This window comes from Boleophthalmus pectinirostris, unplaced genomic scaffold, assembly GCF_026225935.1.
Source record: "Boleophthalmus pectinirostris isolate CB_2022bp ecotype Guang Dong unplaced genomic scaffold, ASM2622593v1 HiC_scaffold_5, whole genome shotgun sequence".
Taxonomy (NCBI): Eukaryota; Metazoa; Chordata; class Actinopteri; order Gobiiformes; family Gobiidae; genus Boleophthalmus; species Boleophthalmus pectinirostris.
Window position 1 is genome coordinate 13446684 of NW_026571404.1, and position 15378 is coordinate 13462061.

General features: G+C 37.1%; 3 protein-coding genes across 3 annotated transcripts in view; 2 read left to right on the forward strand and 1 right to left on the reverse strand.

Moving 5' to 3' along the window:
- The window catches only part of si:dkey-192p21.6 (uncharacterized protein LOC565246 homolog), a 64490-nt gene extending 59066 nt beyond the window's left edge, over nucleotides 1-5424 (reverse strand). Inside the window, exons 1-5 of the mRNA XM_055162950.1 lie at nucleotides 5357-5424; nucleotides 5176-5252; nucleotides 3202-3296; nucleotides 2089-2210; nucleotides 353-465 (exon numbers count right to left, since the gene is read on the reverse strand). Coding sequence (XP_055018925.1) covers nucleotides 353-465; nucleotides 2089-2210; nucleotides 3202-3296; nucleotides 5176-5252; nucleotides 5357-5424 — 475 coding nt within the window. The remainder of the gene's footprint in view (nucleotides 1-352; nucleotides 466-2088; nucleotides 2211-3201; nucleotides 3297-5175; nucleotides 5253-5356) is intronic.
- Nucleotides 5425-5907: 483 nt separating this feature from the next.
- LOC110162352 (cytosolic sulfotransferase 1-like) lies at nucleotides 5908-7763 on the forward strand. The gene is made up of 8 exons (XM_055162951.1): nucleotides 5908-5912; nucleotides 6010-6212; nucleotides 6275-6397; nucleotides 6466-6581; nucleotides 7039-7165; nucleotides 7229-7326; nucleotides 7397-7562; nucleotides 7636-7763. The coding sequence occupies exons 1-8, from the start codon at nucleotides 5908-5910 to the stop codon at nucleotides 7761-7763; spliced, it is 966 nt and encodes a 321-aa protein (XP_055018926.1).
- A 2532-nt stretch (nucleotides 7764-10295) lies between these two features.
- The window catches only part of sgpl1 (sphingosine-1-phosphate lyase 1), a 30176-nt gene continuing 25093 nt past the window's right edge, over nucleotides 10296-15378 (forward strand). The window contains 1 exon segment of the mRNA XM_020927055.2: nucleotides 10296-10417. Coding sequence (XP_020782714.1) covers nucleotides 10406-10417 — 12 coding nt within the window. The 5' untranslated portion in view covers nucleotides 10296-10405.

Here is a 15378-nt window from a genome sequence, read left to right on the forward strand (position 1 = left end):
AACAATTACTGATGAACAACATTTTTACTCAATACCTTTACTTTTTTGAGTGAGATATATATTTTCTTATGAGGTTTAACAAATTACATGTCTATAACTAATTAATAAATTATTGTTTTCTAAAGTTATCTAGTCTAGTTTTATGCATGTAGATAATGAAAATCCTAATTTCTTTTGTTTTTTCCCATCAAAATCACAAAGTATAATTGATACTAGTTCATTTTTAATAATTCCTTGTTCAGAGTAGTCAATTTAACCGCTTAGACTTACAAGTATATTATTGTGTAAATGCTTCACACAAAATATACCTTTGTAAAACAGGATAACTCATGAATCTCTTAGTTATACTCACGCAGGTAAACATTGTGAGGTGATTTCTGGACGATCTGGCTGCAGCTTGGTTCACTGAGGACTCCTGAAATGTTGATCAAGTAATGTCCCCCTTCTCCATAGGTTTGGCTCCACCTGAAAGAATGTAAATAGTCACTTAAACACACCTATTCTCCAATTTAATTTTAATCAGAAAAGATTTTTGCATTAAATAAGTAGCCTTTCGATCTGGTACAGTATTGTAGAATGGATTCATGTACTGTAGCTACTTCCATGGCCTGCTTTCCAACTACTTCACAGCTCAACAGTGCCACCTAGCGCTTGTAACACAACATGGACACCTATAGCTTCACCATATCTGTTTTCTGCTCCAAAAAGCTGCATTACATGTCTGTATTGATCCAGTGCTGGGATGACATAGTAGCTATCACTTGGAGTGTTTTTTTTCAAAGGGGAAAGGGGAGATCAATAGCCTGGTTAGAGACCTCGAATTGATCTCGGAGGCAATAATATGGGAAAAGTGAAGGTAAAAAGACACAAAAGGGCTGGACAGATGCTGCTATAAGATCACGATGTGTTCACAGGTGACATGGCCTTTGCTCTGTTGTCTGCTGTTGTTTTGAATACAGTTAAGCACTAGTTCACATCCCCGAAGAAACCTGTAAGTTAAATGGTTAATGACCCAATTTGTCAATACAGTCAAGTCTTATTAACCCCAAAAAGCCTTGTGATCAATAGGGGGCAGTAGTTGAAAGCAGAGCATGATCGAGTCTATGGAACTAGGTCAGAAGTACAGCCCCAGACTTGTAAATAATGTTTCAGGCTGATGTAGCAATAACTGGATGCCACTGCGTTCACTAAAGACAGTATATTACAGAACAGAGACAATTAAGAGACACACTCCCATTATGTGACAGGAACTGAGTCAGCAAAATTACATGAAGCAGTGGTGTCCAAACTGAGGTACAGCATACCTGATTACACCTTATATTGATAATTTGCTGTGACTTCATGCTGGGGGTGTCTTACATGTATGTCTTACCATGGTGACACAATGCACACCTTAGCAAATATAGTCAAAAATACAAAATGTATTAAAGCAACACATTTTCAGGAGCTTCTGATCAATATAAGCATTCATGGTCCTGTTTAGGAGTTTGATTTTTAACAAAGTGACACTAGCAACTGTAATTTTATGTTAGGAACTTGATCAAGAACACTAAGTCAGTTCTTCATGATCAGATTGCTTATCTTTAATAAGTTAACAGCTACTTTTTACCTTTTGATTTGTTGTGGAACAGAGAATTTTGATCTTTGAAGATGTAGACAGCCTAATAATCCAGAATTACTCAAATTAATGAAATGTGAATGAAACAAAACACAACTCCGGGTATGTTCTTGAGGAGGTAACATTATGGCTAAAAGCTCATATGAGTCAAATTTCATGGAATATTTCTTTAACAGAATCCTTTAGATTTCTATGTATCATTATCATTACAAATACTTAGACTTGTATTGCCACAGTGTTGAGGGAAGTGTCTGGGAATGTGGAAGGTTTGGCATCTTTGCTCCTAGACTGCCATATAAAACCTGGACCTGGATAAGTTGCTGATAATGTAGATATTACAAATACATTGAAAGTGAGATACAGTATATTCAGTTTAACAGGGCATATTTGGGAAGAAATATGCTCCTGTTTAATGCATGGACTGGGAGGCTAAAAACTGCCAAATCAGCTGCTCACATTACTTCACTTACTTGCACAATGAGTTGTTTCTGGTTTTGGTCTCCACTTGAATTGTTAAAGTGAATTTGGTGCTGATGATCGCAGATGAACTGCTGTTGTCTGATTTGACTGAGGTCAAAAGCTGGTGCACACACTGGGGGGGGAAAGAAAAGCCTTAACCATCAAATGTTAATGTGTGTTTTTATAATGTTTACTGCCAGTGTATGCATTTGTTTTCACAACTAACTCAAACAGTCAAATAGACATTGGCAGGGACAGACTGGGACAAATGGCAATGGACTCCATGGATACATTTGTAGATAAAGTTCAAATCTGTAGCGCTTCAAAGCCCACTCAAGACTAAAGCCTTGTTTCCATAGGGCCAGTATGGGACAGAACAGTGTGAACCCTGAGTGTTTGCACTGCGTAAAGCGAACCATATTGTCCTCTTTTAGGGGTCCAAATTGGACCGCTGGAGGTACTACCTTCCACAGCGGTCTGGAAAGGTTGAAACTTTTCTGGTGACAGTGACTTAGGTAACAGAGAGGTTGCCTTAACGGCTGGATCACAGTTCTGGCATTGTGTCTTTAGCAAAACAATTCAACCATCTTATTTTCAACCATCAATATAAACGGTGTGTGTGTGTGTATTAGTGATGGGTGGTTTATCTACTTGTTTATCTCCATGATGCTATCGTTTTGCCTAAAATGTCCCACAGTATGGCATTTTACTTGTATATCATACATTTATTAATTGAAGGTGTTTTATTCCTCAGTATTACTTTAAAAATGCATTGCATGCATTATTACTCTCACTGTCTCCACAAATTTGACCTGTAACTGGCATCATGTGTTTGTCTCTATGGAGATAGATAAGTTTAATGCCATGATATGAAACATTCCAGGCATTGCAATTTCATCTCCCTAGACACAGCAGGTGGTGGATCCTCGACCAGAAAAGTTACACAGTGCACCTTTAAAGACTGAGAACCTGACTGATGTCAAACTTAGTGCCACCAGGTACCAGTCTGAGCTGGAGACACTGGTTTGGTTTGGCTGTTGCTGGAGGAGTGCTTTTTAATTGTCATGTTCTGTTTTTAACTGTTATTAAGTTTGATGGTGATGATATTTGCACATGATTTTTACCTTATAGCAGTAGTCTGAGGTGTAGTAGACTTGCACCTCTTCTGCCAGCTGGTTCTGAAATGTTATCAAAGCCTGATCCATCTTTAAAGCAGCAACTGTTTACAAAAAGTACACTACCAGTCAAACGTTTGGACACACTTTCTCATTCAATGTTGTTTTTTATTAAGTTTACTGCTTTCTGTGCCATGTCAGGATCAAGGAATGTCAATTATCAAGCAGTGATCAAAGCAAAGGGTGGATATTTTTCAAAATCTAAAATCTGAAACACGTCTTATTTTTTGTTTAGTTTTTGTTTTCTACATTCCATGTATTAATTTGTGGTTACAATGTAAATAATCATGGAAATAAAGAAAAACATAAATTAAAAGGTTAAAACGTCCAAACGTTTGACTGGTAGTGCATGTTTTAAATTTAATCAAACAGTGAAATATCAGACATTAAGATCATATTATAGATTGATAAGACATGTTGGTGACAGCAGCATAAAAAGTACCATGATACAGCTTTATTTTTAAAATGTAGAGACAAAACACTATTCTATTTAACACAGCATATGCCCCACCTGTTTGTTGACATTGTCCTCCCAAGTTGCTGTTTAAAATAATCAACAATATCAAATGTGTTCGTAAAGAACTTGCTCTCAGCTCCATGTTGACAGCAGAAGACACACGTCATATCCTCAACACGAGGGGCTAATATAAAAAGTGGTCAAAGGGCAAAGTGCATGCGCAGTTTAAGAAACAAGAGAGACAATAGAGTATAACAAGAAATATAACAGCAACAGAACACAGACAGAACAATACAAAATAGTATTTGCCTATTATTGTTTTGATGTGAGGACTATAAAATTGTATTATAGAAACGCAGTGATACTTGTAAGTGGGAATATTGCACTGGTGACATTTGAGAAAGTTATTTATGAATGGGAAAGCTTATTGATGGTAGTAGAGATAGTTGTATTAAAATGTTCTCTGACTTTGACCCATTCTTTAATTGAGCCTTTCTGGAGCCATACATAACCTTTCCTGGATTTAACACAACATGGGAATTAAAAGATGACTACCTGAGGACCTCAGGGTCCAAGAGGGCTCATATGATAAAGAAATAAGACTTAAAAGACTTATAAGACATTAAAAGATTTATAAACAATAAAATAACTTTAAAATGATCAAACTGATCAAACACAAGTTAGTCTTGTGGCTGACATTTTGAACTTTGTTGTCTCATTTGTGATCAGAGAGGCATCAAAAGGAAAACAGCTCTACCAATCTTTTTTTGGCTGTGATGAAGTTGCTGTCAACATCTTAGGCCTTTGCCCAGCAACGTGGTGTATCCGTGACATGTCCATTAAACGCGTCACTGCAGTTAACCTCCTGACTACACTGCATGCGCTGAAGGATGACAAGAGTGTCGGGGGGGGACAGCAGAGAAAAGATCGGGGGACTATACAAACAGGCTTTAAAAGGGAAAATATAGTTCGGTCTTTAGCCATGCTCTGTTCGAGCCCTACAAAGTAGATGTCACAAGCCTACAGAGTGCCACAACAAGGTGCACTGGAATGCACAGTGCTGGGAGAACAAATAGCCACACTCTGGGATGATGCAGTTGTGGATGAGCTGATTCACAAGGTTAAAACCTGGGCATTACAAAACTCTCTGAAAATGCCAGACATCACGCCCCTTAGAGTGAGCAAAACCCCAGCTTGCCCTCACCAAACTAGAGAGCCAGAGGCAGTGGCGGATGGCACACTAGTGGATTGGCAACGTAGCTTTTTTGAGCCTATTGACATTTTATCGGTGGAGCTGGACAGAAGATTTGATTAGGGCAGTATGAAATTTACTGCAAAGTGAGAGAGGGCTGTCATCAAAGCAGCATAGGGAAGGAGCGTAAATCTGGAGGAACAGCAGTTTCTGGAGAAGCCTGACACAGACCGCCTTGAACTCCAGCTCAAAATGCTTGGGCCAAGCAACTTGCCGATGTCACAATCCATGCTGGGGGACATCTCAGTCCAGAGCTCTGGGCTATGGACACTTCTGTCTGTTGAAGATCCACTGTGGGGAAAAATACAGACATACTTACATTAAAAGCATATTACAGCAAAGAATGTACACATTTTCTATAGTATAAAGCTAATAAATATACACACTGTACTTACTTGTACCAATACTTTCTGTAGCCCAGTGAAGTAATAGAAACTTCAGTGCTGACAGGAGCTCCAGGCATTGCACACCTCAGTCTACTGGACTGTAGTCTATTGTGGGATTAGAATGGTAGAATACTATTGTAGAATAGTCAGTTGTGGAAAGTTGTAGAAAGTTATAAATTAAGTCTTAGTAATAAAATAAAAACATAAAACATGTTAAATACCTTTTAAAAGATGTTTTCTCTCTGGGCAGTTGTGGAAGCCATGCCCCCTTTCCCCCTAACCCAACAGGCTGGGTCTCACGTCTCACCTGTGACCTAACACTGTTTGACCTAGCAGTTGGGTCATCAAAATAACCCAACTTTTTTTTAAGGTGTAGGGGAATAGATAAAGATGCAACAACAAGTCCAACAACTTATTTTTTACCCAAACGGACACAGTGCCACAGCTGCCAGCCCTGAGGCTGTGTGAAGTCACTTTGTGAGCAGCTGAAAGCCTATGTTCTGAGGACACGGTTTGCCACTGAGACAGAGATAAAACGAGTCTAAATCAGTTCTTTCATAATGAGGTAAGTCTTAATGTTTTTGTTTCCATTCAGAAATTATTTTCTGTCTGTTTAATTTTAAAATTCATAGTAATCTATTCTGAAATGAGGACCAAAACAGGGATTGTGACTGTGCACAGTATTGGTGCATAATTCATTATTTGCACTGTTCTGTTTGCAGGAATCCTGAGCGGTTTTCACGAAATGAACTGTTTGAGTTCCATGGCATCTGGTTGAATAATTATTACACAGACAACTGGGACAATCTTCAGAATTTCCAGGCAAAGCCAGATGACATATTGATAGCAAGCTTTCCCAAATCAGGTTTGTCTCTAAGAAAAACAATATTGTTAAGTTCATATTTAAGTGTCCCTTTTGTTTTGTAGGACAAATCTGGATGAGTTACATAATTGATTTGCTGTGTTCTGGAATACGTCAAGAAAACCTACCTTCCTCTCACATATTTAGAAAGATTCCTCATTTAGAGATAAGCGTTCCACTGAAAGATGGTAAACGGACAGCTCTTAAAAGGTCTAACCTTCTGTCAATCACAATATAACATGTGTTGTCTGATCAGGGACCGTCTACACCGGAGTCCAACATGCAAACTCTTCGCTCACATCTCCTCGACTCCTCAAGACTCACCTCCCTGTTCAGTTTGTGCCAAAGTCTTTTTGGGAGAAGAACTGCAAGGTACTTGTGCATTCAACATGAATAAAATAAACAGATTATTCTTAAACAGGTGTACAAGGAACAAAGCACTGAAAGGGCACCTGGTTCAATATGTGAAATAATCCACAGATGATTTGAAGCCCACAGCTCCACTATACAGTGCATGAAGCTCACATGTAGGGGAGACCAGGGCACAGTCACACTTTTTCATTCAAGTCTCTGTCTCTGAATCTGGACAACAGAAATGTAAAATGTATTCATATCAAAGAAAACAAACCATCTTAAGCTTAGTCTATACAATATTTGTACAATTTCAAAAGAAGCACTAAAGATGTGCACTACATAATGAGGACATCTAAAGTTTTCATTGGTGACAACTGTGTTTTAGGGCTCACTCTGCTGTAACATTTTCTCAGTGTGACTAGAAAAATGAATATGACCATTATTCATTGAATTGGGTGTTGTTTTATTTGTGCAGATTGTGTATGTGGCTCGTAACCCGAAGGACGTGATGGTTTCTTTTTACCACTTCGACCAGATGATCTTATTCCACCCAGAGCCAGGAGAATGGAGCAGCTTCTTCCAGAGATTTCTAGAGGGCAAGAGTATGTGAGCACTAATCAATTACTCATAAAGACTGTGACTTACAGTATGTTTTCCTGATGCAGCGATGCATGGATCTTGGTACGACCACATTAACAACTGGTGGAAGAAAAAAGAGACCTACTCCAACCTGCATTTTGTCTTTTATGAAGATATGGTGAAGGTATTTATTCTGACTTAAAGGCAGACACAAATGCAGTAGGAGCCTTTGATTTAGTTGTGTTTTGTTTCAGGACACAAAACGAGAAATTGATCGACTTTGCAGCTTCCTTGGTTTAATTCGTTCCTCTGAGGAAAAGGCCATAATCAAAGCCAAAGTGCAGTTTGATGAAATGAAAGAAAATCCAACTGTCGGCTGTACAATAATTCAAGGACTTAAACTAGACATATTGAGAAAGGGTAAGCTTATAGTAAAATATCATATCATATAATGACAGTTAGGAAAATAATGCAATGTGTTTCTGTTTGGCAGGAAAGGTTGGAGACTGGAAAAACTATTTCACTGTGGCTCAAAATGAGGAGTTTGATGCTGATTACAAGAAGAAAATGGAAAACTCCACAGTTCAGTTTTCAACTGAATTGGCCAATGTTCCAGCATAAGGAAAAAAATAATACTCTTGCATCTTGAGCTCACACCAGTTATCATAATGGCTATACCTATTGTTTTCCCTGTTTTGATTCAGATCTAATGTTTCTGTGGAAAAACAGAACACATTATATCAAGAACACTGTAGTGATGAATTACTATGAACATGATGCACATATTAATATCTTAGACTTCACTACTTTGACCAATACTTTCAAAATTTATTTGGGTAAATCTTCTTAAAAATCCTGTCTCAATTTGGATCTTTATTCCTCACTACATTTTCTCTAGGTTTGGTGGCTTAAATTTCATATTAAGTTGTAATTACAGTGTTGACAAACTTGCATGTAAGTTCTTTTAGCACAATTCCTAATATATTTTAACCCCATGAGTAAATAATATTGAACACCGGAAATATTTTTAATAAAAATAAATCATAATTTTTTTCCCATCTGGATAGAGAAACGGATAATCTTCGTGGTACAGCTTTTTAACAGTGACTGAGTATGACTCTGAATTTTTAAGTTTTTATACAATTCTAATTACACCAAAACAATATGCTATGATTTTTGATCCCATACCAGCATAATGTCATTCCAAAGTGCACATCTACACTCACCCCGGCCTCTCGAGCTAGTCCCACAGACACTGAAACTGAGAAAATCCACTTGACACAAAAACTCTAACAAAAACATTGGCAAACTATTCCAGAGAATTATTATTACTTATTACTTATACTAGTACTACAAGTACTACAAGTACTACTACTACTACTTACACTTATACTTATTACTGTCCTACATGTAGTATTGTATTGTAATAATTTTGTGATACTGAGATATTAGTTTGGGCAATTTGCTACAAATATTTAATAACAAACACACAAAAAGATTTCTTTTAAAACTGTGAGTAAATATTATCCTGCTAATCACTATATGATTAAATAAAACTCTCCAGAGACTCTTCAGACTTTTTTTTTTTTGGATCTGCTCATACTCCACATTGTTCTGGACATCTTCAAAAATTCTACCTGCACAAGTATAAATATAGCAATCAAAAAACACTCTGACACTCTTTCTCATATTGAACTTTTAGGTAGCTCCACTAACAAAAGGGGCATGGAAACAATTACTGTATGTACAAACTACTAAATATTTGAATGTATGTAAAACCCCTGGTATATGGCAAAATGTGACTTTTGTATACTATTTTTTACAACTTTGTTATTGAATGAATTAAATTAGTTAAAAATAATAATATAATAAAAATAGCGCAGCCTGAGTAACGGCAGGACCCAGTCTTTTCACTTTCCTCTTTATTTCATGGACTTCAAACACTAAACACTTTACAGGTTTTTATGTTATTTGTGCAGATGTTGTGACTGATCCTGTGCCTTCGTCAGTCTATTACTGCTGAAGAGTGGAGTTTGGTCTGTCCTATGCTCCCTCCTACTGGACAAAAGGAGACAGCACTTGTTGTTGCGCTTTTTGTTTGAGTTTATATTCATTTATGGAAAGTCACATAGCACATGACTCAGAAATAACCAGCAATAAATAGGACATATCAGAGATATTACTATTATTTTTAGGCAGCACCAGGAGAAATGTCCAATGGTCCAGTAGAAGGCAGTAAGGGACCAATAAAGTCCCACTGTTCACCGGAAAACACAGGCAAAACAACATTAAAAGGTGTCATGTGTTAATTGTTTGTGTTTTGTGAAATAAAGAGGAAAAGACTGGGTCCCGCTGTATTACTCAGGCTGCACTACAGCGTCTATTCACAGGCGCGATCCCACTACTGAGCGGCACGGGGGCTTTGACCTGCTCCGTTTCCGACCTGGGCCGGTGCACCCCTCCTTAGACGACCTGGTGGTCCCGGGCTCCCCCAGGAGCACCATATCGATACCGAACTTAGTGCGGACACCCGATCGACATAGTCCGCTGCAGCTCAGAGCTCCTGAGCTCAAACGATCCGCCAGCCTCAGCCTCCCGGTAGCTTGGATTACAGGCGCGCGCCACCGCACCCGGCGAAGAAAGGCTCTGCTTATTGGGCTTTTGACTTGAATACAAATGACGTCACTACGTCATCAGACGTACTCTACGTCAAATTTAAATCAAAAAGCCTTAGTTAAAGTCTTCAGTCAACAATTAGCATGGTAACACATTCACGAAATAGACAGGCTAGATTTATATTTAAATTTTTTCGCTGCCTACACCAATAGTGTTTTTGTTGTTTTTGATTGTAGTTCTAAAAGCCGGACACACCGTGGCGTAGTTCACGCACGCATTCAACAGCGATGCGTTTACGGACCACCGAAAGAAAAGAGATTAGCCCATACGTACTTTGTGCCATGGTCGCAAGATTAGTTTCAACCATTCATTCACCATGCATCAATTTTCTTCGTCTCTACCCGCGACCGGATTTATTGTTGAAATATTCAATTGGTGAAATAAATTAAATATATTGTGTTATTTGTATTTTAAAAGCGAGTGTACGATTTTGTCTTGTTTTTGAACGTTGCCCTTTTGCTCATGCGCAGTGTGGTTTCGGGCACTTCCTCTCAGCAGAGTGGCCAGAACTGGGAGCTACTTCAGTTCACTTTATCCACCGGTCTGTGCCACAAACAGGGACTTCGCTGTGAATCTACGGCCTCATCATGGATTACTGGGTACGTATCGTTTTACTTAACTTTATTTTTAATGTTTTTTACCGACGCGTCAAAAACATGGGGTTTCACAATAAGCGTCCTACACTTGTTTATCACCTCCAAAGTGAGCCAGGGACTCAACTATTACTTTGGCCAAGAAAGGATGCTCTTAACCAGATCGTTGAAGTAATTATTGATTTATTTGACTAAATTGCTTCTTTTTCAACAAGAGTTTTTGTGTGTAATTTCTTTGCTTTATTTTGTATATTGACACCTGACCTCTTAGACTGTAAACAAGGACATCAGTGCTGTACACTGCAGCCTCACACTCTAAAATCAAGCTTTTTCCTCGTACAAAATGTCTTATCTATCTTAGTGTATTAAATCTTATTGTTTAATGAGTTTAAAGTCATTGTGGCTCTCAAAATGGCTTAAATCTGCAGGATGGTAAACAAATGATATTTATAAGTGTGGGGATGGGGGGGGTATTTTCTATTGCATAAATTATATTTTTTATAAACACCGCTGACAGACAAATATATATGGAATAAAAGAAATATACAGGATATACATTTTAGTTGGAAGTCTTTTTAGTTTCTTCTTATGATAATTTCTTCTTATTTTTAAACATATGTTAACTTTGCCCATTTTGCAATGCACATATTTACTGTACAACCCTTTCTGTGATAGGAGAAAATGACACAATTCATACTTTAATCTGGTACAAGTTTTCACACAAAAGACTCTACACAAGGTTTTCTGTTGACACTTGTAGCTACTGTTGTCCTCCATGTACCCGGTTTGGTAATAAGAATTGCTGGTCCTGGTTGAATAATGCATTAAGAGTTGACATTAGCGATGTAGTTAGAATAGTTACAGTTAGTATAATTACAATTATGTGTTTATTCCTAACTGATGTTTAGTTTTCCTATTAAAAACATGTCCTCAGGTTATACTTTAGTATAGTCTTGTAGCATTGGAGAAGTGTTACTAGGTCTAAAAAGTTATATGGGGAAGAAGGTATTGCTAAATGTTTCATTTCATTATCACTGGGTTTCAGATGGCATCACAACATTCACAAATCTATTGATACTTTGCTGTGACATCACAATGGGGGTGTTCTGTCTGTATGTGTATGGTGGGTTGGAGACACAATGCATTGCACACATAGCAATAACTACTGAAAAAGTGAAAGTGTCTGAAAACTGAATAACACATTTCCACAAGTGTTCATGGTCCTGTTTAGGTGTTTGATTTTCAGCAACTCAAAGTGACTAAATTTACACACACAAACCACCTCACCTGTTGTATCCCTGTCAATTTATTCTCACCAGATTATGGTAAAACAAAAATCAGATTAAAGTAACATCTTGAGTCACAGCGCTTCAGACAGAGCAGAGCCTACAGTTAGCATCACACTCCCAGAGAATGTTGATGATTTCAGCTGCAAACTATCAGTTCTGTCCAAGATTAAGACAAATGCTGGCAAAATAAATATTGTCAATGCAGATTTGTGTTGTAATGTAGTGCAATCATGAATCCCAACATTTGTCAACGATTAAATTCAAATTGGGTTTCAATTTGATCACAATTATTCTTGCAACCCTGATAAACTAGTTTTATACTTTGACAATTTCAATACAACAATGGATTCAAAAACCCTTTTTTAAAAGAACTTGTGGTTTTTTGATACTAGGGAATAGATTTGATACCTAATACCAATTCAGATACCATGATGATAAAAAAAAAAATCACTCTCTTTAGACAATAGATTATGATTTTCAACATTAAATTGTAAAATTTCTTCTATATTGCCATGAGAATTATATCTGTGTATTCGCTCAGTCTTCCAGGCATGTTCCATAGTGGTCCATGGGCATATTCTAGTCCAGGGGTGGGCAAACTTTCTGGCTCGCGGGCCACATAGGGTCCTAAAATTTGACTGAAGGGCCAGACAGAAGACAGGACATAACGTGTTAAGAGCTCAGATTCATTACATTCTTATTCACATTTACCTAAGATTTCAGATGCGCTACACGTTTCATCACTACTGTGAAAGATTCAAAACACATAAAACTGTTGAGACCTGTTCCACTGCACACCACGAGTGAATGTATATCATGACTTCACTGTTTTCAAATATGACTGATAACAGCTTAATAACAAAGCTCACACCATTCAACCACAGATACACACCTGTGAGTGCAGTATAAACCTGATTCCAAAATGTTTTACATATTAACTAATACAACTTACAGATCACAGGTTTTATTGATTGATTTTTACCAACTCAAACTGGAAGCAGTACAGTCTTATATCTTAAGCACCAACTACTTCACTCATGGTCTGAATAACTCCTGTAAGAACACTTTTAAAAAAATAAAGCATTGCGACCAACATAATACGCCGAAACTCAATGTATATATAGTGCGCCATCTACTGGGAAACGCTGGAAATGCATGACAAATAAAACATCAACAAGGTTTATTATTGTAATTTATTCCAGTTCGGCGGGCTGGATTAAAAGGTTTAAAGGGCCGCATACGGCCCCCAGGCCGTAGTTTGCCCACCCCTGTTCTAGTCTATGTGTATCTATGCTGTATCAAAACAAGTATAAGAATCAAGAAGATGGTTCTCAAGTTATTCAGGAAAGGTTCATTTGTGTCCAATGAATGTGACATTTTTAGTATCAATACTTGCTCAAATCAGTATCTAGTTTCGAAACTTGTTTTAGTATTGATTAGTATCTGATTTTCAATACTTTTGCCAATCCTATTAATAATAATTTAATATATTGTGTTATTGATCTGACATCGTTGTGGCTGTATTATAATAGTCTTAGGAGAGGTAATGTTTTGTTTGCCAGCCCATGTGTTTTGATGTTTCCCCAGAGAGCCCAATCACGCCCAGTAGATTTCCATGTGAACGTAACCCCTGCTGTTAACAATAGGTCTCCTTACAAAAACTACAGCCAAATGTTGAGGAGCAGAAGCACTGGGCGTCCACTGCTTCACAAAGACCCGAACAATGGGGCTATGGCGGCCTTTGTGTCCCTTTTGGTGTAAGTTTTCCTGGGTTAGACTCAAATGGGGAAGAGTAGCTTAGAAATATTCATAAGAAGAGAGCTATTACTTTAATATATAGTTAATAACTGAATTGGAAGTTGAAATTAGTAACCAGATCTTTTTTCCTCTTGGTCACCTCATCCTCAAGTTTGAATAAAATTTTCTTGATATTAGAAGCAAATAAATGGTTGTTCCTTTAAAGAGCCCATATTAGGCTATTTTCTGATTAGGTTATAATGTTATTTCCACATCATAAACATACCTGGAGTTGTGTATTGCTTCATTCACACATGTTTAACACACAAACCCTGCATATTTCCGCTGAGTTCTTCTCTCAAACTCTGTTCTAATATGGCTTAAAACTCAAAAGAGTCAATTTTTTGTAATATAGGAACCTTAAATACAATTCCTACAAAAGGATACGCTGAATCATGAAAACCAACTTGTAAATGAGAATAATGTGGACCTAATGCTTGGCCCTAGATGCGCTTGTTATCACCTCAGACTTGACTTTGCTCTGATAATCTCCTGTGTCATAATTTCACCCCTGATGTGTGGTAATTATAATCACGACTTTGAACCTGAACTATGGCTGTGGGATTCATTCACTAAAGACAATTTTAATTTGAATTATCACAATAGGAAATCCCCAAAGCTACAACTGATATTTTGCAGTGACATAACACTTAGGGTGTTGTACGTGAATCTCTATTGTTTAGTAGTTACCATGATGACGTAATTCACACATTGGCAAAAGCTACCAAAAATGTTTTAATATAGTCTGCAAACTCCAGAAAAAATACAAAATGGATTTAAATAACACATTTTCAGTAGTGATGTGTGATCAATACGAGCGTTCATGGTCCTGTTTAGGATTTGAGGTTTGATTTTCAACAAAAAAGGTACAAATGACTAACTGAAAAAGAGCTGAAAAACTAGCTAGTGACAGACTGGTTTAAGCGCCAAATCATCTCACCTGTTGTAACCGACCAAGTCAGCCTTTCTGGTCAGATTTTGTTAAAAGAAAGCAGTGCTTCCAGTTAGCATCACATCAGGGAATGTTGATGATATCACCTGCAAAGTATCAATAATCTTCAAACAAGTGTTAATAATAATGCAATAATACATTCAAAGCACTTTACAGTGCATTCAATCAAACCACCACAACTGTAGCCACGGCTGCCCTGGGGCAAACTGATATCAAAGGAATATAAACATTTCAAACTCACATTTGATACTAGGAAAGGCTCAATACTCAACATCAATTTCAGTACTAAGGTGATGATTTTAAGACTAAAATGTAATTTAATTTTCTTGTGGTTAATTATACTTGTCAATTATGTCAAAGTATACTGCAAATGACAAAATACCTTGTTTTCTAAAATTATCCATGTTGCTTACACTTCTAAAACATGTTCTGAAATGCATTTGATTATTGTCTTAATTCTGTCTTCTATCAAATGTAAATTTGCTCCTGGACTAGTTTTGTACTGAATCTTAATTTTTCTAAACACTATTAGAGTATAGTCTAATTTTGTTATGATCTTTCAGCTCAACTAACAGACGAGGCAAATGTATTGTATATCTAGGCTTGTCATGATAATTACTATATAATTACTTATCGTTCAATACTTGTTAGATGGAACTATAATTTTAGTTCAATATTTACGTAGTACTAATGGGGAAACTTGTAGTTCTTTTTCTGTTGGCTACTATGATCAGATTTGAGTTGCATAGGATTGAACAAAAAACCTCTAACAGTATAGTTACAAACTCATTACTAAGTTGTTTTTTGGGTGTAATTCTACTTTATAGGGCTTTTTTTTTGCATGAGTTTGAATATTGTTTATTGTCTATATTTTCTTCAGCAGTGTTTTGCAAAATGTGTTATCGTGCCAGGGCTATGTACAATTAAAG

Excerpts from the sequence above, each read along its gene's own strand:
- LOC110162352 (XM_055162951.1), top strand. Across the intron at positions 6,398-6,465 it reads AAGCGTTCCACTGAAAGATG|GGACCGTCTACACCGGAGTC; the intron begins GTAAACGGACAG and ends TTGTCTGATCAG. Across the intron at positions 6,582-7,038 it reads TTTGGGAGAAGAACTGCAAG|ATTGTGTATGTGGCTCGTAA; the intron begins GTACTTGTGCAT and ends TTATTTGTGCAG.